This window comes from Achroia grisella, unplaced genomic scaffold (assembly GCF_030625045.1).
Source record: "Achroia grisella isolate CSIRO2021 unplaced genomic scaffold, CSIRO_AGI_Agris_v1 utg1581, whole genome shotgun sequence".
In the NCBI taxonomy this organism is placed as follows: domain Eukaryota; kingdom Metazoa; phylum Arthropoda; class Insecta; order Lepidoptera; family Pyralidae; genus Achroia; species Achroia grisella.
In genome coordinates, this window is record NW_026712659.1 from 182,818 (window position 1) to 209,050 (window position 26,233).

Here is a 26,233-nt window from a genome sequence, read left to right on the forward strand (position 1 = left end):
TCTTATATATAAAATTCTCGTGTCACAGTTTTCGTTCCCATACTCCTCCGAAACGGCTTGACCGATTCTCATGAAATTTTGTGAGCGTATTGAGTAGGAATGCCAACATCTATTTTTCATCCCCCTAAATGTTAGGGGTAGTCACACCTAAATTTTTATTTTTTAGTATTTTAGACAAAATTTTTAGTTTCTAGTTTTTTATGATAATACATACAATCCTAAATTTTCACCCTTCTATCATCAACCCCTATTTTTTTATAGCGTTACTAATTTATATGGCAAAACAATGTTTGCCGGGACAGCTAGTATATATATATATAAATCCATCAAGTAGTGATAAGTACTGACTTTAATAGACTTACAATTAGGTTACATATCTGTACTATAAAAATATAGAACGGATTTTGTTTTCAATCAAACAAATTACGGAACTGTAGCATAAATTTGAGAAATTGTTTCGTTGTTTTAAATTTTCATTATTCCATAGGCAGTATATTGTAGTCTGCGAGCCAGACACTTTTTTCGTCAATTGTTTTTAATAGCTTACACGTATGTCCACGTTTCAACATGATGTCCACATGGAATTTATCTTTTTTTATATTAAAATAAATACAGTTTCTCAAATATAAGTGGCCTAAGCTACTTCTTATAACATTAGCTACTATATACGAGTTAAAGTACCGTCAAAATAGGTCCAGCCGTTTCAGAGATTAACAATAACATACAGACAGACAAAAATGTTAAAATATTTTTTGTTGTAAGTTCCGTATATACTGTCATATGGATTTAGTGTAGCTGTAAATTTGTAAATGACATACAGATTTCAAATTTATTTATTTGTATATATGTAAACATTCCTCACGTACTTACGCAAATATAAATTGCAGATGAAAAGACGGTCTGTAGCTTATTGTTTCACAATCACAAATACAGTGACATTATACTTGTACTTAATTAATTGTAAAGTTAATTTATATTGCATTTATATTAACTGGGAATGTAATTTATGTTAAATGCCGGCAGTAAGAACGTTTGTATCTATGTGTATCTGTACACAGGAACTTGAGTTCATTGAATCAGTCATATTGTATATTTTGTAAATAACATAGATTAAGAATGTAGTTTTAAGTTATAATCAGGGGCGGACTGAGGGCTATTCAACCTGGGGCCTATATTTAAAACTACCTTTGAAACGACAAGTACCGCCTGTGAATGTTGTCTGCATTGGATAAATTACACAAAATCTTTCTTCATTGATGCCTTTTTGTCATAACCCGATTTTCATCTTCCCCCACTCACCCTAATGACTAAAAACTAAGGCCAGAATTGTTTTTTTTTTGTTAGAGGATGATAATGGAATGGTGCACCTGCCTGCGCTAACGGTATACACTGGCGGGGCACCAGTGGAGGATGATAGGATGGGCATGAGGTCCGGTCATTTAGCCCATCGTGACAAATTCACCAAGAATTTATTTATTTCCAGGGGGAAGCGCGGAAGTCAACCTGACTTTGTACATGTATAGTATATTATGTTACCCAGGGCTGTGTAAGCTTAGTCCGCCACTGGTTGTGTTGTGGGTTCAAACCTGTACCAGTATTGAATGTACGGCCAAGGGGCCATTGCGTGCCAAACTATAATTAAGACAAAAGTTAGCAATCTTGATAGGTGCAATAACGTGTTACTGTTCCTTAAATAAAGACACAATAGGCGCTGGCAGTCCCCTTTGTAGGGGGTTGCTTTGAAGCCGAGGAAACGGACGCTCACGTAATCCTGGAGCGCGTAGCAGTGGCCACACGAAAACGAAAACGGTGAGAACGGAACTATGAAGATGAGGCTTCGGGGAGTGGAACATAACCACACAACGATCTAACGGTGATCTATCCATGTTGAAGAACATATGAAGATACCGGGACGGTGAGGTCGCTCCGTGCAGTCTGTGAAGATACCAGGAGGGAGGAGTGGAGTGCAGTGGCCACACAAACAAATCCTCGAAACGGCGAGGTCGCTTATTGAACCTGTGAAGATTGGCTTCAACTTGCAGTGGCCACACAACAAATCCTCGGGAACGGTGATGTCTGGCCACACAAACAAATCCAGGTCGCTCCGTGAAGCCTGTGAAGATACCAGGAGGGAAGACACCAGTGGCCACACAAACAAAGAACTTCCGTGAAGCCTGTGAAGATACCAGGAGGCTTCTAGGAGTGGAGTACTTGCAGTGGCCACACAAACAAATGCTCGGAACGGTGAGGTTGCTCCGTGAAGCCTGTGAAGACACCAGGAAGCTTCTAGAAGTGGAGTGCTTACAGTGGCCACACAAACAAATGCTCGGAACGGTGAGGTCGCTCCGTGAAGCCTGTGAAGACACCAGGAAGCTTCTAGGATTGGAGTGCTTGCAGTGGCCACACAAACAAATCCTTGGAACGGCGAGATCGCTCCGTGAAGCCTGTGAAGGCACCAGCAGCCTTCTGGGAAGAGCTTGGCTAGCCACTTTGCAGCCTCGGCTGCATGTACAACGGCCCTGATCGGAAGCTGATAGCGGAGTATGGAGTTCATATTTCAGAAGTTACCAATCAGAATGTGTTATAGGAACATTTGAACAAAGTCGTTTGAGTACCTCTGCCTAAACGTACCACTAGTAATTTTAAAGGTTGTGTCCCAATTAGGTGTAAGATGTATGGGCAATGTCTCAGAATCGTATAAGAGTTACAAACTTAATTGTAAACTTACTTAACTTATTCAACTGTATTTTTATTTGTATAACCCCATAACTTATTTCTACTTATACAAATTTTGATGATACTTTTTTTATTTAAATGTCGGTGCTCTTCAAATTTTATTTAGGGGCCGTCCAAGTATTACGTAAGCAGATTTATTATAATTATTTACCCCCTCGTCAGCCTTGTCAGCAAAAATAAGCAAAGCTCGTTCCCCTATGCTTACTTAAACATTTTTCGATTAATGTATTGTTTTTTTAGCACAGACAATGTGAGGGTTGCCATTCGTGTAAAAAAGTAAATGACTACCGATGACATAATCACCATCTAGACTCCCCTACCCCCCATGTCATCCAAAATAAGCAAAGCAAAGAAATAGTGGTTACGTAATACTTGAACACTCTTTCCCGAGGAGAAAAAAACCATCGCTCCTAAGAATATCCTTCAATTCTTGTACCTGACGGGTCTGGGTAGCGAACTTTGAAAAAGGGCGAGCACAATAGATCTATGTAGGTCGCAGTGCTACAGGTGCTGCAAACAACTGGCAATAGCCCAAACAACCCAATAAAAAAAATACTTGAACGGCCCTTTATCTCCTGTGTTACCTTCACATAGTTTAAAACAATGTCGCCACTGTCTGCTCACTATATTTTTTAATATATGCAACGGATTTTAAATTAGCAATAGAGTGATTCAAGAGGAAGGTTTATAGGTAAATACATGTGTGTTCAAAGATTAGTAACGCATCTGTGCGTAACCGGGACGAGTGGCTTGTATGTATATAGTTACAATATTATTTATATCCGTTGTCTAGTACCCATAACACAAGTGCTTAGGTTGAGACTAGATGGCGCTGTGCTTTGTTCTGGGTTATTGTTTAATGATATTTGTATGATCCGATTCTACTCTGTATACCAAGTTCAGGATGCTTAAATTTCTCCGACAACTCTTATCACTATGTATGTGTTCAAGTTGTATAGAATTATGTATAAATGCAATTATCATAATTAAACTAATATTGCTATGAGGGATGTCTTGATCTTTTGTTTGTAATGAAAATTACAAGATTCTTGATCGTTTTAAATGAGAATTATCAAATAAATAACACATCTCAGCAGTTCATCCCCGTAGGACGAGTTGCAACTGCTTCAGACACCTTTATATGTGATTTAAGGAATCTTTCACTCATACAAAGTTACAACGTCAGCGAGAAACACAAAATTTTTGATCGTTTCAAATGAGAATTATTATCAAATGCATAACAGCAGTTCAGCTAGGGCTACTTACAGTTGCTGTAGAGACCTTTACAAGTGATTTAAGGAGTTCTGTCACACATACAAAGTTACACGAGTTTTACGCGGGCAAACCCGCCGGATATAATGTGATGATTTTAAAATTACATTCTGTCCCTATATAGACAATGCTATGGGAATCTCATGCTCCATGCATTAACTTTTTTTTTAAGATATATAAGAATCTTTATCTGTTATTGTTGGCAACATTGAAAGATTAACAAGTAATTACAAAAATAAGAAAAAAAAATACAAAGTTGGCAACAGTAACTACCTCAGCCGTTGCTAATATAACCAATACAATATTGAAACCTTCAAGAAAATATCTTATTCCTTCTTAAAAGGCTGACAACGCACTTGCAATTCCTCTGGTGTTGCGGGTGCTCAAGGGCGGTAATCACTTACCATCAGCGTCGCCCGGCGTTGCTTGTAAGGGTATATTTTCATTGGTCGATATATATTATGCTATATAACAAAATATCCACCTTTATCAGTCTAGAAAACTCTATATTTAAAATAGCCTATGTTCTTCGACCCAAATACAGCATACGAACAATTTATTTATTATTTTTTAATAATTTACTATAATTATTATGCTATAACGCTTGCTTTTGCCCAATGAAAATGCGCCCATAGGTGGGAAGGTACTCGGTCTCGTGAGTTAGTTTTGCGGAGATGAGTTATATTATGAGTATACTGTGTACATAGTGAGTGAGTGCTGGGAGCGTCTGTATGTATGTACTTATCGTGTGAATAGTTTTGTTTATACATTATAAACACTCGTGTCAAATCGTTGTTTTATTTTATAACCCTTTTTACAAATAGACATTTTGTTGTTATCATTGAGAATAGAATAGAGATTATTTAAAGGAATTAGGTGCTATAATGCAGAAGTTAATTTCACTACTTTGTGGATTTGTATTATTTTGTTTAATTCCGCTACAATTAGCATGTGTGAGACCACAAATATTCAGTGTGGAATCTTGATTACTGTTACGATCTCTATTAGTGATCAAATTCGGACCGTTATTGAGTCTATACCCATAATGGCATTATCGCGTTGAATAGAGTTGGGGTACAGTTTGGAAGCCTAGCGTTGACTCATCGGCGATCAAACCACGATTGAACCGAGTCAACACAAGGCTTCCGTAGGTGGTAACGGTTTCCGCACTGAATATTTGTAGTCTCACACATGCTAAGTGTAGCGGAATTAAACAAAATAATATAAATACATCAAGTAGAATAGAAAATTCTTTATTTGAATAAACTTAATTTAAGCACTTGAATACTTATTTTTTTAATCTACCGCTCATTCGGAAAGTTATCACAAAATGAACGAGCGAAAACTTGTAAACGAGAAATTATAATTATAATGTTCAACACATAAATAATATAGAAACTGTAGACTAACTGTTTTAAATAGGTTTGTTATCAAATGCGTAACAAAGTTCACCAGTTCAACCTACTTTGAGGAGATACAGCTGGCTTTAGACTCACGAGTGGTAAGTATAAAAGTAACGCGTAATAAGTGAAGCAGGTCAACAAACTGATGACAGTGCGACCCCGTGGTCGCTGCCGCCGATTATGAACGTAAGGTAAGGTGACCAACTATTTTTTGTTCAAGAGTACACTTTGCAAAGTTTCATAGGTGAAAAATAAAAAACGATAATCTTTATTTTTTTTTAAAAACATATTTTTCTTCGGAGTGAATTTTTTTGCTAAAGGAGGATGTTCGTCTAATAATGTAGCCATATCCGAAAAACTTTTTGCATATTAAATTTGATTGTTAGGACGGCAGATAATGTTTTTACACAAAGTTGCTACTTCTGAGTGCTCCTGTAATCATTACCTAGTGAAAATAGTGCCTGGACAACAACATAAGGAAATTTCTATTGAAACTCTTAAATTTGTCATGTGGGATATGGTCTACTCTAAAATGCCGAAGGATTTCTATTTCTACCCATCTTTTGTGAAGTTCTATTTTCTTATCGTTACATTTCTCCAATTTTTAAATACAAATGAGTATAAAATTATACTAATTAGTACTTTCAGAGTACAGGATTTGTAAAGAGTACGGTGTGGTGGATAATTATAGTTATATAAAATATAATATAATAATCGGAAGATTGCAGGTTCGTGTCCTGTCACTGTGCCAGTTTATGTGGTGGATAATATTTTATGTATTATGTTTGTATGTATGTACAGAAGCTGTTGCATCTACTCGATAACTATATAAAATAAATCGATGCAAAACAGAGTAAAATAAAATCGTATATTTTCGTATGACAAATTTAACAACTTAAATTTATGTACATTCTTTTTACTATGAACTCCACAACATACGGTTTGCACATACATACATAGTACAAGACTCAGTAAATGAGTATAGTTGGCCACAGGGGTAGATCGTGAATTTGTGGGCCCCTGGCCTATATCTACTTAGGGGCCTACTTAACTATATTACTCAACTAAAAAAATATACCCACAAAAACAAGCGATCAGAAATTTCCCGTTCCTTTCGTTAGACGCGCACTTGCATGGGTTGATTGATCTCAGGGTTGCCAAACTTATGATAGGCTTTTTAATGCTCTAGATATTATTTTATATTCCAAATATCGTTCCAATGCGGACCGGGGATCCTGGGCCAACCCACAAAGCCCTTAGTTAGATCCCCCCCTGGTTGGTCACGTTAACGTAAGATCGTAGGCAATAAGTAGCTCGCAATGATGCTGGACACTCGAACCATTGCTACACGTCTGCGGACTCATCCCACACTGTCATCACGTGCTCAGATAAAATAAACAATAATAACTATAGAAACGAAATACATTACTTAATCATAGTCTTAATGTAAATATATATAACTCAAAGGTGACTGACTGACATAGTGATCTATCAACGCACAGCCCAAACCACTGGACGGATCGGACTGAAATTTGGCATAATAAATAAATATTTTTATCATATTATACTACCATTTTTTACATTCTATTTTGTCTCTAATAAATTCGTGCTAGTTGGTAGTTTGTATTTACACATTTCAACTTAAAAACGTAAAATTACAACTTTATTTGAAAGAACAACACGCAAATTTGTCGTTCTACTTGTGATGCGACGCTTTCCGAATGAGCAGTCGATACTATGATTATTCAATAGTGTTTAAATTAAATTAATTTGAATAAAGGATTTTGTATTTTTATAGTATACTAGCTGTACACGCTGTATTCGCATGGAATTTAGCTTTATTTTCTAAAATAAAAGTAGCCTAAGTTACTTGTTATTACATCAGCTACTTGTTAATAAATGCCCCATCAAAATCGGCCCAGCCAATTCAGAGATTAGCCGGAACAAACAGACAGACAAAAATTGTAAACAATGTTACTCTGGTGTATGTACCGTATTTATATTCATATGCATGTAGTAAAAAAACGGTTATTTCAATATTACAAACAGAAACTCCAATTTTATTTGTATGTATAGATAGGAAGGATGCAAAGGAAATAAAAACGAAAAATATAAAAATATTCTTTATTTTCTTAAGCTTACAATACACTAATTATCTAAGCATATCACACGTTGCAAAGTTACAAAACAATATACATTTGTCTTTTTCAGATCACAAAAGCAAATAGTAAATTAAATTATTACAATCATAGTATAAAAAAGATCTACCACAGACGCTGAACGAGAATTATTTAGTGGCGAAAATATTCAATGTCTGACAGCAAATATAACAATTACGAAGTGATGCTCTAATATTCATAATGTAATCTAATCTAACATATATATATTCTAATTTTGCTATTACTAAACCAGCCGTTATATTGTTATTACATATGAACACAGCGACATGTATGCGCAAAATGGCGGGAAGTAATCAGAAATAACAGGAATGTCAACAAATATCGTATTTATAACCCAAGCGATAAATACTGTTATTGAGTTAAACAGAATATTATGAAACGAAAGTATAGTAAAATATATAACATGTATGTAACATGATAGTAGATAGTGAAAGACAGACATTCGTTTTATTTTAATATATATAAAAATATACAAATCTTATAACTAATGTTCACGTATAACTTAAATTATTAACAATATCAAATTGTATTTGTTAATCAAATTCGAGTTGGCAAATTTTCTAACGTTACCTGTTTTAGTTAAATTACCACAATATCCTATCACATAGCTATGTCTTTTGCTGAGACGAATCAAAAATGGGCTACATAATTAATAAATCATGTAAAAAAAGCTAATGAACTGTTTTGTCCTATTTTCTCACGCCTTTTTTTTAATTAAATAGTAGAGACAAAACACTAATATTTATGCAGTCGTGAACCACCAACAGGTATAAAAAAATGAATACAGTATAGTAGTAGAATAGTAGTACTGCACTACTGCTGTAGCTGGCAACATTATTTGAAAATTTGACGTTTACACCTGTCAAATTAGTCTGCGAGAGAAAAAAAACAAAGTGTGTTAAAAAAGAGACTATAAAGGGTAGGAGTTTACACGAGGGGGTAGGAGGCGGAAGAGGCGATGCCGCAGTGGTTGTTGCGGTTGCGCGCCATCTTGATGTAGCCAAGCTCGCCCCACGTGCGGCCCCATGAGTTCTTCACAAGCCAGTAGTCTCCGCCAGTCTCGTCTGTGCCGTATCCCACCACCAGCACCTGCCATGAACAGTCACCACCACAGTTAATGACGCGATATAAAAATATAACAATACATTTTATGTTTAACAGTTATCGCTACATAAATGTTACACATCCACCTTATGAATGTTATGGGCCCAGTGTCTCCTCAGAATATCATTTGACTATTTGGCTCGTGCAAAAGAAAATACTTATTTCACGTAATATACGAATATAATATAAAAATTGTCTTAACACAATCATGTTGCTGGAGGACGGTTACTTGTGTCTTTCCAAAACGTCTTTTGTTAAGAACTCTTTGGCTTGTGCAGAAGAAAAGAGTTATTTCACGCAATCACTGCATAGTATAAAACAAAGTCGCTGTCGCTGTCTGTCCGTCCCTATATATGCTTAAATCTTTAAAACTACGCAACGGATTTTGTAGCGGTTTTTTAAGAGAATCACTCTGATTCAAGAGGTAGATTTATATGTATAATACATGTACACCCGGGCGAAGCCGGGGCGAGTAGCTAATATACGAATATAATATAAAAAAAATCGTGTTAACACAATCAGCCAGGTGTCCTTGCCCAGAATGTCTTTCCAAAATGTCTTTTGTTAAGAACTCTTTGGCTTGTGTAAAAGAATACTACTCGTATTCTTCTCTTCTATAGTCGCAACAACCGACATTTAACTCCATTACAATCAATATTTATATGCTTGTTATTTTATGTTGTGTAGGTATGTTATATGTATTTAAAAAAATTAATATATGTACTGATGAAAAATGATATATGATACTATGTGCTCAGTCAATAAATATATACCCATAATATAAGCTCTGCTTAGCTTGTGACTAGATGCACTGTTAATTATCCTGGATTATTATTTACACCTGCAGTAACTACACCTAATATTTCATTACGTTTTCGTAATGAAACTAGTGAGTGGTAGTGTAGTAAGCGAGAGAGAGAAAAAGGGTGATGGCGTTACCCCGTGGTAGAGGTTCTTCAAAGAGCAGTTGCCGTCGTTGTAGAAACCGGTAGAATAGAAGAACTTTTAAGTGTTAATGAGAGGTGTCAGTGATTGTAGTGTAGTGAGCGAGAGAGAGAGAGAATGAAAGAGAGAGTGATGGCTTTACCGCATGGTCGATAGTTGTCGTCGTAGTAGACGCCGGTGGAGAGAGAGAGAGAGAGAGAGAGAGAGCCAGAGAGAGAGAGAGTGAAAAAGAGAGTGATGGTTTTACCCCGTGGTCGAGGTTCTCCGAGGAGCAGTTGTCGTCGTAGTAGACGCCGGTGGAGTAGAACTGGAAGCTCTTAAGTGTTAATGAGAGGTGTCAGTGATAGTGTAGTGTGTAGCGAGAGAGAGAGAGAGAGAGAGAGAGAGAGAGAAAGAGAGAGTGATGGCTTTACCCCATGGTCGAGGTTCTCCGAGGAGCAGTTGTCGTCGTAGTAGACGCCGGTGGAGTAGAACTGGAAGCTCTCCTGGGAGGCGTCGATGGCGACTGAGACGGGGCCCACGGTGGCCACCGCCTCCATCAGCTTCTGCTCGTCGCCCTGCGGCACGTCCACGAAGCCGACGTCCTCCGCGCCGTTGTTCTTCGGGTTGTACCTGCACCGCACACAAACAAATTATAATACTAGGGAACATGGACATAATAACACTATTGCTAGCAATATACCATTTCAGGGGGAAGAGAACTATCAGTAATGTGGACTAATGAACACATTGCTACGGTTCGCGCCATTTTATTACACTAATAATGAGTGCGTAGCGATTTCTATGTTGATTATCGCATGCCTCTTACTTGTTATACTGTAATTATTATATAAAAAAACATCTATTCAAAAGATCAACACACAAGTTTCTTGCTCATTCTTCTTGTGATGAATCTGCATTCGGAATGAGTGGTAGAATCAAAATATGACTATTCAAAAGTGCTTGTAATGAGTTTATTTTAATAAAGATTATTTCTATTTCTATTTTATTAAATCCTTAGACTTTGAGTGGCATGTTACTTCCATTTTCGTATAATAAATTACTTGAAAGTTGTCTTGCTGTCCAGCATAGGCCTCCCCTAGAGTTCGCCATTGAATGCGATTCTGTGCTACTCTTTTCCATGTATGTCCCGCTATATATTTAATATCGTATCGTATCGTATTTTTTTAATATAATGTCTTCCCATATTCTAGACCTAATACCCAGTTTTTTCGTTTTACGTCTGACAAAGCTTTAAGTCCAACAGACAATTGCATTACTGTAGTCCGATCAATGTTGCATTTTAGTTTGAACTAGCTTTTGCCCGCGGCTTCGCTCGCGTTAATTTATCCCCTTAGGGGTGGAATTTATCAAAATCCTTTACTAGGGGATGGCTACGTCATAGTAGCTTTATGCATGCGAAGTCTCAGCCCGATCGGTTTAAAATTGACAAAGTTTCATTCAAACTTTCATCCCCTTGGGGGTAGAATTAATCAAAATCTTTTCTTAGCGGATGCCTACGTCATAACATCTACCTGCTGCATGCCAAATTTCAGCCCGATCCGTCCAGTGGTTTGGGCTGTGCGTTGATAGATCACTATGTCAGTCACCTTTGAGTTATATATATTTAGATATCACACAATTTTTGAGATTACAGAGTTATTGAAAACTTTTTAGATAGCTAATATTGTATACAAACATATCACATGGATGTACCTTATTATATTATAAAGCTTACAAGTTTGTTTGTTTATTTGAACGCGCTAATCTCAGGAACTACTGGTTCGAATTGAAAAATTCTTTCCGTGTTGGATAGTCCATTTGTCGAGGAAGGCTTTAAGCTATATAACATTACGCTACGACCAATAGGAGCGGAGCTGTAATGATAAATATTGCTAAAGGTGGGGAAAGGAAACGCAGATGAAGTTATATATGGTGTGGTGTGTACCAACCGGCACTTGTCATCGATGGCCTCATAGGGGTAGGTCTTCTCGGTGTCGATGCCGCCGTTGTCCTTGATGTACTTGAAGGCGTTGTCCATGAGGCCGCCGTTGCAGCCGTTGTTGCCGTACGCTGAGGAGCAGTCGATCAGGTTCTGTTCCGATAGCGACACCAGGTAACCTGTCTGACGGTAGTGCTGACCCTCTAGCGCGCCAGTCTGTTGGATGATACAATATGGAATAGTTATTTTAAACTTTCGTGTTTAATATTATTTAAATTATTAACCGGGTCTTAACACGAATAATTTTATGGCAAATAAAGGTATTTACCTATCTCGACGTTTCGAGGTATAGATAGTTTCAATTATACGTTTTAATAATAATAATAATAATAATTTATTTATTTGCCTGCTACATGGTAATTTTGATCTTACAATAGAATATAAGTACACGACATGCCGCACCCCGTAGAGGTATGCAAATATTGAAAATGATATCATAATTACAATATGTCATTAAATTTCATTAAAACATTATAATAGAACATTATAATTAAACATTTCGTTCAGTAACTATAAATCGTTAAGTATCCATAATGACTATTTTGTTTTACGCATCACAGTGAAGGTTGAAAATAATGTATATTTGTATACTTTATTTGTATGAAAAAGTATAAAGTATAATTACGAAAAATTAAATAGGATACGTCATTGCGAGAGTGTTTTAAGGAATCAAATATCCTCACCGTTGCTTCTCAATACATTTATGAAAATATCATCTATGCCAGAAGGTATATAGACAGTTTCAAAAGAGTTAGTGATTGCACTAATAAAAGCTGACGTAACAATAACAAACTGATTTTAACTAAATGTCGTTTGGCTAAAGTTAGTAATTCGTTTTATGGCAATTGCGTAAGGTTTTACAATAAAATACCAGAGTCTGTTATAAATCTGCCAGAAAAAAGATTTAAATGTCACATAAAACAGTTCCTTTGCAAAAAAGCTTACTATAAAATTGAAGAATTCGTTAACTATAATAATGTTTTTATAGAAAAACTTTAAATCCATAGCACTGACAATATTATCTGATTACATTAATAATGAGTGCGTAGCGACTTCTATGTTGATTATCGCATGCCTCTTACTTGTTATACTGTAATTATTTATATAAAAGAAACATCTATTAAAAAGAGCAACACACAAGTTTCTTGCTCATTCTTCTTGTGATGAATCTGCATTCCGAATGAGTGGTAGAATCAAAATATGACTATTCAAAAGTGCTTGTAATGAGTTTATTTAAAAAAAATTTAAAGATTATTTCTATTTCTATTATAAAGTATGGTTGCCAACCCTGGTACTCTACCAGTCTGAATTAACTATGAATTGTATCCGGGACTTAATTACATAAAGACATTTTAAGCACATTGCTTTTGTTTTGTAAATATGAGTAATAATAGAATAATATTTAAAAAAGCAACACACAAGTTTCTTGCTTGTTCTTCTTGTGATGAGACAGCATTCCGAATGAGCGGTAGATTAAATAAAAGAACATTTTTTTTAATCTACCGCTCATTCGGAACAACTTACATTGGAGCACTTTTGAATAATCATTAGATTATTCAAAAGTGCTCCAATGTAAGTTTATTTGAATAAATGATTTTCTATTCTATTCTGAGTATTTGTTTATTAATGTTTCAACAAGAACCGTTATTTAACGTAAACACACATTGTGGAGTATTATTTTATAACATACTGCACGATAAAGCACAAAGTTCACTTATGAATGTTTACAAACACAGATAACTGGGTTCCTTATCGAGCAAACATACTGGGAACTGCGAACAAAGAGATTCTTGTGAATTTGTAGCGATAGACAACAATTTGTTATTAATTATACTTACTCTATACTTTATGAATAGCTCTGTGGTCATTTAATCTATACATATAAATAAAATTGGAGTGTCTGTTTGTAATATGAATATAAATACGGTACATACACCAAAATATTTTTTTTTACAATTTTTGTCTGCCTGTCTGTCTGTTTCTTCCGGCTAATCTCTGAAATGGCTGGATCGATTTTGACGGGAGTTTTATTGGCAGGTAGCTGATGTAATAAGCATTTATTTTAAAAAAAATCTTTTAATAAAATACATGCACCAAAAAATAACAGTTTTTATCATTTTTGTCTGTCTGGCTGTTTGTTTGCTTGTAATGAGTTTATTTGAATAAAAATTATTTCTATTTCTATTTCTACATCAATTCATAGTTAATTGGTAGATAATTTTAAGTTTAGGTTTTTTGTTATCATTTCGACTTTATGTATGTTGCGTATAAAATTAAAATAAATAAATACAATAACTATATTTGTTATATTATAACGTGAGTCAATAATTCCCTGAAACATGTCCAAACAATGAAAATTGCAATAACAAAAGTATATACTCAATATCTGAGAACTACATTTTTATGTGAAACACTTGTTATGAATCATACGCTATACATCTAATTAATAAACATATTTTTATCGTATATATGAAATTCTCGTGTCACAATGTTGGTTACCTTACTCCTTCGAAACGGCTTGACTGATTTTCATGAAATTTTATATACATGTTCAGTAGGTCTGAGAATCGGTATCTATTTTTCATACCCTTAAGTTATAAGGGTTGTCCACCCCTAACATTAATATTTATTTTTGTCAATATTTAATGATATACAATCCCAAATTTACACCCTTCTAGCATCAACCCCTATTTTTTAATAGCTATTTTGATTTATATGGCAAAATAACGTTTGCGGAATCAGCTAGTAATTGTATAACATCTTGTTAATATTATAATCGTGAAAGTTTGTGAGTATGTTTGTTACTCTTTCACGCAAAAACTACTGAACGGATTTTGATGTAACTTTACAGTAATATAGCTTATACATTAGAATAACATGTTACACACTGATTTTCTTATAATACTTACTAATATTACACATGCTGCCTCAGTAAGTTATATACTTTATATATATAAAATTCTCGTGTCACAGTTTTCGTTCCCATACTCCTCCGAAACGGCTTGACCGATTATCATAAAATTTTGTGAGCGTATTGAGTAGGTTTGAGAATCGGCCAACATTTATTTTTCATCCCCCTGAATGTTAGGGGTAGTCCACCCCTATTTTTTTTTTATTTTAAGGCAAAACAACGTTTGCCTGGCCAGCTAGTACTTTATATATGACTAGCTAACCGGCGCGACTTCGTCAGCATCCTATAGGCGATATATTATTAAATATCGCCCAATTTACATAATATCTTTTTAAATTATAGCCTATATTTTATTCTTATGTATAAGCTATATTACTGTAAGTTTCATCAAAATCCGCTCAGTAGTTTTGCATGAAAGAGTAACAAACATCCATCCATACTTACAAACTTTCGTGTTTATAATATTATTGAGATAGCATATGCATAATAAATTTATTAGGCATATTATTATTTATCTCACTCTCTTTTACCAGAGACACTTTGAACAAAGTCAGTTATTGTAGTGTCATTCGAAATTGTATTTTGGATTATTTTAAAATACATACACAAAAGTATTTTTGTGAAATACCAATCCATCCATAATTGTATTTTGAATTTATGATTACTGAAAAAAGTCTATTACTCACTAAACGATTACTTTAATGACGAACGTGCATGGTAATAGTTGTTGCACGGGATTTTCATTTAATGTTAGACATAGACACCTATATAAAGATACATTGTAAATAAACTGGCTTTTAAATTAAAAAGTAATTCAATTGATTTTCTTGCCAGTTCTTCTCAATTATATTTATATACGGAACTGGACGATAGGGAAAAAATTAAAATTATAGTGTAAAAAATTTGACGTTCATAAGCGGCTAAAATAAAACATGAATAAATGATTTTTGAATTTACTAGCACTTAACTCGTACGAAATCCGTTCTAAACTTATTAGAAACTGTATCCTGCTACTAAATGAAGTAGGAAGCAAAAATAATATTATACTGAGATGGGTTTCGGGCATTCAAATATTGAAGGCAATGAGAATGCCGACCATCTGGCAAAGTTAGGGGCAAAAACCGTCCAACTGGGCCCCGAACCCTTCTGTGGTATGCCTCGTTGCCTAAAACTGGGACGTCTCAAATTAATAACCAACCAAAAACACTGAATCACTGGCAAGAAATGCCAGGATTAACACATTCAAAAGACCTAATATCGGGCTACTCGAACAAATACTCCAATAGACTACTGCTATTGAGTAAAAACAACATATGCATGATGACTAGGGCCCTCACAGGACACTGCAAATTAAACAAGCATATGGCTAAACTAGGCCTATGCATGACAAGTATCTGTAGATTCTGCCAAACTGAAGAGGAAACGCCGCTTCACATCCTATGTGGTTGTAGCCCACTCATGCATAAACGAAATATCTCCTTTGGAAAGTTTAAACTCTTTCCTGAGGAGATAAAAACGATCGCTCCTAAGAATATCCTTCAATTCTTGTCCCTGACGGGTTTATATAGTGAACTGGACTGAAAAGGGCGAAAAAATAAATTATATGTAAAAAATTTGAGTGCATAAGCGGCTAACATCTGACAATAGCCCAAACATTTTCCAATAAAAAAAGAAAATAAGACATACACAAAAGTATTTTTGTGAAACAACAATCAATCTATAATTGTATTTTATATTATTTTTAAAATACATAAATAGATGTATTTTATATGAAATAACATCTTCCGTTACGATTGTTCGGCGACAAGTGTAAATATTGCGAGTTGATAATGGGGACGTGACTGATAAATTTAAACACAAAAGCTGACCTCTTAACTCGTGACGACCCCACCGATAACTGGGGATCAAGTTAACAGATTGTTACCATCAATTGATACAACTATATTCGCGTGAACTGGAGTAACTTTGATATGTGGACTTCATATCCATTTAACTCACTCTTCATTTTAAATAGAAATAATCTTTATTCAAATAAACTCATTACAAGCACTTTTGAATAGTCATATTTTGATTCTACCACTCATTCGGAACGCAGTTAAATCATCACAATGTTGCTTCGTGAAGGTTACATTTAAATTTACATTTATTGACATTGCTACAATGACGAGAAACATTTAATAGATGTTTTTTCTTTTATATAATAATTACAGTATAACAAGTAAGAGGTATGCGATAACATAGAAATCGCTACGCACTCATTATTAGTGTAATCAGATAATATTCTCAGTGCTATGGTTACTTGTCGGTTCCTATTTTATTATTAGTAGTAACTAGCAATCGAAAGTAATAATTGGTATATGAGAACTGGCCAAGTTAGATCTTAGGCTACAGTATATTATCCTAAGTTATAAGAAGAAATGATATTATATATTGTTATAAATACATTTCAGGACATACCATTGAACTTGGCACCCATTTAGATCTCATCGCTTTTGTCGTAGAAGTCAACAATCAAGGCATATATCATAATATTAAACTCGGCTATCATTTCACATTTATGTTTTTGATGGGATATGATTTAACAGATGTTTTGAATTTATTTAAGGGTAATTCCAATATATCCTTTGGTATCTTATTGTAAAATTTTATACCTATTCCCATAAAAGACCTATTGACTTTTTCTAAACGATACTTGGGGACAGCAAGTTTGTCTTTAAAATTAGAAGAAACATAGGATACTTTTTATTAAAAAATAAAAGAAATATTTTCGATTCAATGCGAGCTAATGAGATATATAGTGTAGTGTGGTACTGACCGTACTGAAGGACCAGCAGGAGCCGCACTTGCCCTGGTCCTTGACCTCTGTGACGGCGCCCTTCTTCCGCCAGTCGACCTGTTCAGGCACGGTCACGTGAGCCGGCGAGATGAAAGTTGCCCCGCGTGTGTCGCGGCCCTTACTGAACAGCTGCTTGTTGTGCCTGCACCAAACAAGGACCACGTTGAATAAATCGGACACTATTATAACAAAGTCTACAATCTATACATATAAATAAAATTGGAGTGTCTGTTTGTAATATTGAAATAACCGTTTTTTACTATTTACTTGCATATGAATATAAATATGGTACATACACCAAAATAACATTTTTACAGCTTTTGTCTGTCTGTCTGTTTGTTCTGGCTAATCTCTGAAATGGCTGAACCGATTTTGAGGCTTATATTGGCAGGTAGCTGATCTAATAAGGAGTAACTTAGGCTACTTTTATTTTAGAAAAATAACGCGGATGAAGTCGCGGAACAGCTTGTGTAATAATAAACATGATTTTATAAATGGTTTCTAAATAAGTAATCGTTTTTAAACCTACAGGTGTCACAACCAGAGTTCTCTTATAACCATCGGTGGCCAGAAAAAAGATTTAAATGTCATCATAATAAATCATCTAGTGGTTTAAACACATTAAAAAATCGTAAAGAATGTAATGAGGGTATTTGAATATTAACGGTATTCATATTTACAAATATTTGTCATTATCAGACTTCTTTTTATTAAATTAGTGTGTAACATATGTAATGTGTTGTGACTAAAGCAATCCATCAGCTGTATACATACATAACTACTGCCGGCTTTTGTACTAAATAACGTTGCGGCCGCGTTGAGCGATGAGTGGCGATGACTCACAAAGAAATAAACGTAACCAATACACATCGTGAACAACTGTTCCGAGTTTAGTAGGTACTAGCTGTACTAGCTGTACTCGCGACTTCGTCCGCGTGGAACAAAAAGTTAATTGCAGATTTTTTCTAAAATCAAGTAACCTAAGTGTTAGCTTCAATGTATAGAGAACGTAATTTATTGCTTACATTTCAAATTTAAAAGTTAATTGGACATTTTTTTTTAAATAAAAAATGTAAGTGACTCCTTATTACATCAGCTACCTGCCAAAAAAACTCCCGTCAAAATCGGTCCAACCATTTTAGAGATTAGCCAGAACAAACAGACAGACAGACAAAAATTGTCATCCGTCAAAATCGATCCAACCATTTCAGAGATTAGCCAGACAGACAAAAATTGTAAAAAATCTTATTCAGATGCATGTACCGTATTTATATTCATATGCATGTAGTGAAAAACGGTTATTTCAATATTACAAACAGATACTCCAATTATATTTATATGTATGTATAAATATAGGTGTATAGATTAAAAATAGAATAGAATAAGAATAAAATATAATTTATTCAAATAAACTTACATTGAAGCACTTTTGAATAGTCATCACATTTTTTTTTATCTACCGCTCATTCTGTAAGCTGTCTCATCACGAGAAGAACGAGCGAGAAACTTGTGTGTTGCTCTTTTAAATAATTTTATTCTTACTTTACAATTTAAGTTTAAGCGTGTGAATACAAACTACCAATTAGCACTAATTCAATTCAATACACAAATAGAGAAAATAAATAATAAATATATAAATATATTTGTCACCATTTTATTGAGTGCAGTACCCGATTTATGGGCTCATTTAAAGTCTTTTGTTGTTCTATTCACACTGCTGTATTTATTATTTATTGCTGCGGGTTCTATACCCGCTTAATACAAATTCACGAGTACGTGTGTATTTACTTGATTTGGTAGTTTTTACAGAATTGAATAGAAAATTATTTAATAATAATAATAATCTCAGGACAATTCACACAGCGCCATCTAGACCCAAGTTAAGCTAGCTTTAAATAATGTAATGAGGGTGTTTATATAACTGATACATATACATAGATATTTTTTTTCATAAATACATACATATTATACTTAATAAACACCCAGACCGATACAAACAATCACACTCATGAATACAAATGTTTGTGCCGTGCAAGGAATCGAACACGCGATCGGACGTAGAGCGGTGTGCTAGACCGCTAGACCACCGAGGTCGTCAATTTATTCAGCTAATTTTAAATTTAAGCAATTTTGAAGTTATACTTATTTTTTATTACGGGTCATTGGATAAGTTGTCTCATTACAAGAACGAGCAAGAAACTTATGTGCTGCTCTTTTAAATAATTGTTGTAACTTTACATTTTTATGTTGAAATGTGTGAATATGAACTACCAACTAGCGCTAATTCATTAGAATAGAATAGAATAGAAAATAATTTATTCAAATAAATTTCATTTAAACACTTTGGATAGTCATAACAAAATTATTTTTTTTTATCTACCGCTCGTTTGGAAAGCTGTTACATTATGTATAAACAATTTTCTTTCATTCTTTCTTTCTTTTTTCCTTTTTTCCTTTTTTCGTTCTTTCTTTCTTTTCTTTATTCATATTTATTTACAGCTTTATATATACTGTATGTACCTATATGCATGTTTACATATAGGAAATGTATATTATTTATAACATAGATATTATTTTCCTTCTTCATTACATTTGCACCGCCTACAGTTTCTCTGCACAACCTGTGGTTGCCTGGGTACCTTGGTATTTTGTGCATTGAAGTTATATATATAAATATAAAATTTTCGTATCACAATGTTAGTTATGAAATTTTATATATACATTCAGTAGGTCTGAGAATAGGCTACTATCTATTTTTCATACAACTAAGTTATAAGGGAAAAATATAAAATTATAAAAATAAAAAATAAATGTTAGGTATAGACCCTAACATTTATTTTTTTATTTTTATGTTAAAATATAAACAATCACAAATTTTCACCCCTTTACCATAAATCCCTATTTTTTAATAGCGATTTTAATTTATATGTCAAAACAATGTTTGCAGTGTCAGCTAGTAAATAAATAAATAAATAGATAGTTACATTACAATATATCATAAACCAACATAGTCATCGTTAAATCATAATAGGACAAGTAAAGTCATAGTTCATAGATAAGCCGGTATCTACGACGTGACATTGTCATCATGTGACAACATGTGTCACTATCCACATAGCTAATTATGTTACAAATAACAAAATATATAGCTGTCTCATCACAAGAAGAACGAGCAAGAAACTTCTGTGGATTGGAAATGTAAAGTTACAACGATTATAAAAAGAGCAACACGCAAGTTTCTCGCTCGTTCTTCTTGTGATGACAAAGATTTCCGAACGAACGGTAGATTAAAAAAAATTGTTATGACTATTCAAAAGTGCTCAAAATTAAGTTTATTTGAATAAACGATTTTCTATTCTATTTTTAATTAATTAAATTCAGTAATATAAACTATAGTGTATATAGTTTGACGACCTCGGTGGTCTAGCGGTCTACCACACCGCTTTACGACCGATGGTCGCAGGTTCGATTCCTCGCACGGTACAAACATTTGTATTCATGAGTATGATTGTTTGTATCGGTCTGGGTGTTTTCTATATATAATATGTATGTATTTACAAAAAAAATCTATGTACTTGTATCAATTACACAAGTAGTAAGTAGAACCCATAACACAAGCTTTAGCTAGCTTAACTTGGGTCTAGATGGCGTTGTGTGAATTGTCCTGAGATTATTATTATTATTATAGTAAATAGCGACAACTTTTTGATCAGAACTTTTGTCTTGACAAATGCTTACCTATTTATTTAACATTATAATACTATAGTAATTTAGTTCTCATTTCGGTTAAAATTATTTGTGAAAATATAGGCGCTTGATGGGTTTTGCACACAGGCGCCGTATGGGGCGGCCCCTGGCGCGCCCCTGGGTGTAGTGGACAAGGGCCTGGTGAAATGAAAATCCTTGGCGACGCGAAAGTCCATCTCGGTTTGCCAAGGATTTTCACTTACAACATTAAAGCATACCCTACCTACAAAAATAAATTAATGTAATTGATGTACTTACTTAGAAGTCCTGTTGTACCCGTTCATGGTGTGTACGAACTCATGGTGCAGCATGTCCCCGTACTTGTTCTGCCGCAGTTTGTACGTCACCAGGCCCTGCTCGAAGCGCTGGTTGTGCTTCGCGATGCGGTGCTTGTTCTCCGCGTAGATCTTCATCCGGAACTTGTCCTCCACCTCGCTGCTGTACTGCTTACTGTGCTCCATCTGGACATAGCCGAGGGCAGGGGATTGTTAGTAATGAGGATTGTTGACTCCATTGCTAGCAATGTACCATGTCAATTTCAAAAGTAAATTACAAATAACTAATAAAATGGTTACATAACGTGTCTCAATTAGGCTCCGCTACTATCCGATATTATCCGACACTTTTATTTCGGATTCGGTTTCGGTTACGAAGCTCCCTAACATCCCTGGTAGTACATATGCTACATGGCTTATCAATAACGCGTACAGTCGACGCGGAGTCGGGACGTAGATGAGATATGAAATAGATAATTTTACATCATCATCATCATCATCGCAGCCCGGAAGACGTCCACTGCTGGACATAGGCCTCCCCCAAAGATCTCCACGACGATCGGTCCTGCGCTGCTCGCATCCAATGCCTTCCCGCGATCTTGACCAGATCGTCGGTCCACCTTGCTGGAGGCCTTCCCACGCTGCGTCTTCCGGTCCGTGGTCGCCACTCGAGGACTTTACTGCCCCAACGGCCATCTGTCCTACGAGCTATGTGCCCTGCCCATTGCCACTTCAAAGTCGCAATTCTTCGGGCTATGTCGGTCACTCTGGTTCTTCTGCGGATCTCCTCATTTCTGATTCGATCACGCAGAGAAACTCCGAGCATAGCCCTCTCCATTGCCCTCTGAGTGACTCTGAGCTTGTTGATGGGGCCCATAGTTAGCGACCACGTCTCTGTTCCGTAAGTCATCACTGGCAACACACATTGGTCGTAAACCTTCGTCTGAGATTTTACACTTAACTTAAATCTATGTTAGTGGAGACGTAAATGGAAGGGTCTCAAGTGTCGACAGAAATATTACAAGCATTGCCTACAGCACAGACTGTTGACCCCATTGCTCACAATGTACCATGTCAGGTTGACTTCCACGCGGTTCCCCCTAGAAACCATCGTGATCCTGGTGGATTTGTCACGATGTGCTAACTGACCTGACCTCATGCTCATCTTATCATCCTTCACTGGTGCCCCGCCAGTTAAACCGTCAGCGCAGGCGTCATTTTTTAAGCTTTTTTTTTTTTATTCTTACATTTATTTCTTGTTAAATTCATAAATCGATACAAACAATCTAATACACGACATGTGCGCGGTATTACGATGGCCTTGATCAGTACGTTCCGCACTACGAGCTGCCACCTCCACTGTGCCCAGTGGTGGAGCACGACACTGCGACGCGGAAGGAAACGCATTCAAACAATCACGTGTGGAATATGAATTAGTAACAGGTGTTATACGCACATATATACAGAACTAGCTATACCCGCGACTTCGCGTGGTTATCAAACACTATCTGCGTTGCAACATTTTTTACTGATGCTTCGCTTCTATTGGTAATAATTCAAAATATATTTATTCACGTAGATCTATTACAGACTCTTATGATATGTCAAATCTATCATCAGTTCGGAATAATTTCTAGGTGATATTTTGTTTTTTTAGTTTTTTTTCGGACTACTCTAATGCTGTTGGCCGCAGCTGGCCTTTACAGCTTCACCGGATGATAGGGGGCGAGTGCAGATGGCACTCCAAACCCGCGGAAGGACTTATGGCTGAAGGCCAACTCCCGCCTGACGGATACGACTTTAGTCTGAGGGCACCGCTAGGGGTTCGAACCTCGGCTCAGGACGTCGTAATATCCCCGTTTGTATTGGACGGGGGATCGATCAGAGAGGATTTCGAGGTGAGAAGAACTTGTCAGTTCTTCTCACCTCGAAATCATTCCAAATTCAATTCAATTCCAAAATACTCAGCTCGTATTTACATCTTAAAGCCTTCTTCGACAAATGGACAACACAAAAATATTTTTTCAATTCGGACCAGTAGTTCCTGAGATTAGCGCATTCAAATGAACAAAAAAACTCTTCAGCTTTATAATATGTATTATTATAGATTAGTTAAATAGCTGAAGAGAATAGAATAGAATAGAATTTGGAAAAACTAGCAAGAAAGAAATTCAATTGATTTTTTTTTTCAATTCCTTAAGATGAACTGACACGATTTCATACTCATCACCAATGTGCCCGGCCAGCGTATACGCGATTACTATTTCATCATCATCAATAAAAACAAAATGAAAAGTGAGTATATAGAGTAGTACACTGGTTCCCAAATAGTTTTCGCTGCGTACCACTTCAAAATATATCTCAATACTTGCGTACCCCTTATTGTAGCAATCACGCTAATATTATAAATGTGAAAGTTTGTGAGTGTGTGTGTTTGTTTTGCTGATAGCCGCACGTACCCCTTGATGCAACTTCACGTACCCCTGGGGGTACGTGTACTACTATTCGGAAACTCCGGAGTAGCTATTCGTCAAGAATCACAATCGGTAAAGCTAACCGTCATGACTTCATCCTCATCATCATCTACCACTGTGCCCGGCCAGCGAAGACGTGATCAACATCTCATCATCATTAACAATGCGTGTATGGCTAGAAGTTACCTTGTAAGCATTCCACTCCTCCTTGACCAGGTCGAAGAAGGAGACAGCGCCGACGGAGGCCAGCGCCGCCACCGCCACGCACAACGCCACCGTGATACTCCTCATTGTTGCTGCTGCTGCACTGCACTGCACTAGTTAAGACACTCTGCGTTCTCTGTACCAAGAGCAGACGTTACGTGTTAGTTATTAAAATTTACGTCGTAACTAATATTATGAAGAGTGTGATTAATAATAATAATAATATCTCTGGACAATTCACACAGCGCTGATATAAATACATGGATACATTTTTTTTTTTTATAAATATTATTCATAGAAAACACCCAGACGGATACCAACAACCATACTCAAGAATACAATTGTTGGTACCGTGCGAGGAATCGAACCCACGACCATCGGATAGGAAAGCGGTGTGCTAAACCACTAGACCACCGAGGCTGTCAAATAAATCAAAGTGATTAAGTATGAATATAAAACCTCCTTGGCCATGAAATTTATATTTTACTTTTTTATTTACGTAATGATTCGAAATTCGAAATTTGAAAATTATTATAACAAAAGTTTGATACTATAACATGGCGTATTAATAATTCATTTTTTAATTTGTAAATTACTTAATATTGAACACTAGTGGATAAAAGGAAGTGGTATTATGTTTTTGAATCCGTTAAACAGAGTGAAAGATTTGTTTTTATGTTTGTAGTGGAAATCCAAACATATTTATTAATTTTAAAAGTATTTCCTACCTACAAGATTAGGCATTATTAGAGGGTAACAAAAGCTTTTGTCTGTATACGCTGTTTATACCCATAGAAAATTCAAACTACGCAACGGATATTTATATATAACGATGCAGTTTTACCTGGAATTACCTGGAACTTAGTCCGCGTGGATTTTTTTTAATATGTAAATTTTCAAATAATTAAGTAGAAGCCAAGTAATTGTTTATATAGAAAATTGATATTGAGGAATTAGACAATTAAAAAAAAAGTAGAAGCCTAACTTTATTTATAAGTTTTCTGTGAGTGAAACTCCCGTCAAAATTGGACCATTTCAGAGATTTGCAACAAACAGGCAGATAAAAAAATATTTTGATGTAAATACCGTATATTACTTTCATTTGAATTTAGTGAAAAACTAGTAATTTGATTTTTTTTTATATTATAGACACTTTAACTTTATTTAAAAAAAAGGTATATGTTAAGTTGTATGTATTTATTATACCAAAGCGTCCATTGTATTACAAGTGTGTACCTATGTAAGTAGAATCTACATATTTTAAACCTATTTTTCCTTATCTCTCACGGCAGATACACACTATACCTACTTATTAGTGTACCTACCTATAATAATATTGAAAAACTTATGTTCATAATCTGTGGCCCTTATTATTGGCTATATTAAATTCAAATCTAAGCGTTAAACAAAAGTAAAATACTCCTATATTTGCGAATCTTGATGTTTATTGTAAAAATAATTATTATCCTTAAAAAAATGATGCAATAAACAATTAAGATAAAAATATTCAACACTTGACCCTAATTCTTAAGACAATAATAATGTTATTATGCTGTCGATACATTTTTTTTTAAATAGAAATAATTATTAATATTCGTAAAAACTAATTTATGATGATTCAATAAACAATTTATTAAAAAAAATATAACCATAGCTATTGTCTAAGAATTAGGGTCAATTATTGAATATTTTTATTTTTATGTAACGGTCTTATTAATCATCTTTTTTTACTTGTAATTTCCAGTTACATATGAGACAATTGTTATTTACTACCCTCTTAATCAATATAAACATTATCAACTAAGTCATTTTCTTTTATTATTTATGCATATTGATCGGTTTATGAACGATATTTTTTACGATACACTGGTTCTCAGTCTGCTGATTTTTTACGCAGTGTTTCTTTAAGTATTGCATGAGTCGACACAAAGCAAAGATGATGTGATCCGAATAATATCCTTTGTATCTAATTAAATCACACACAATTGACTTTTAACTATATTAAGGTTCCAAAAATTAGCTAATTCACTCACCTGGGTAATAAAAGTTTAGAAGAAAGAAATCACTGTGTATAAAGGGCGTATAGTAAAATTAATATTATTTAATTAAAAAAGCACACGACCGATTGAAGTCGAGTATAATTTGTTTGTGTGGGGATTTAGCTT

General features: G+C 35.0%; 1 protein-coding gene across 1 annotated transcript; it reads right to left on the reverse strand.

The window, feature by feature from the left end:
- Nucleotides 1–7,521: 7,521 nt before the first annotated feature.
- Nucleotides 7,522–26,229, reverse strand: LOC131841307 (cathepsin L). The gene is made up of 7 exons (XM_059189631.1): nt 26,102–26,229; nt 24,051–24,204; nt 21,374–21,576; nt 17,348–17,510; nt 11,572–11,777; nt 10,054–10,252; nt 7,522–8,680 (listed from the first exon to the last, which is right to left on the reverse strand). The coding sequence occupies exons 2-7, from the start codon at nt 24,153–24,155 to the stop codon at nt 8,519–8,521; spliced, it is 1,038 nt and encodes a 345-aa protein (XP_059045614.1). The 5' UTR covers nt 24,156–24,204; nt 26,102–26,229; the 3' UTR covers nt 7,522–8,518.
- Nucleotides 26,230–26,233: the final 4 nt, after the last annotated feature.

Excerpts from the sequence above, each read along its gene's own strand:
- LOC131841307 (XM_059189631.1), bottom strand. The coding sequence starts at position 24,155 with ATGAGGAGTATCACGGTGGCGTTGTGCGTGGCGGTGGCGGCGCTGGCC. Across the intron at positions 17,511-21,373 it reads GGGTACAACAGGACTTCTAA|GCACAACAAGCAGCTGTTCA; the intron begins GTAAGTACATCA and ends TGTTTGGTGCAG. Across the intron at positions 11,778-17,347 it reads CCTGCTGGTCCTTCAGTACG|ACTGGCGCGCTAGAGGGTCA; the intron begins GTCAGTACCACA and ends ATCATCCAACAG.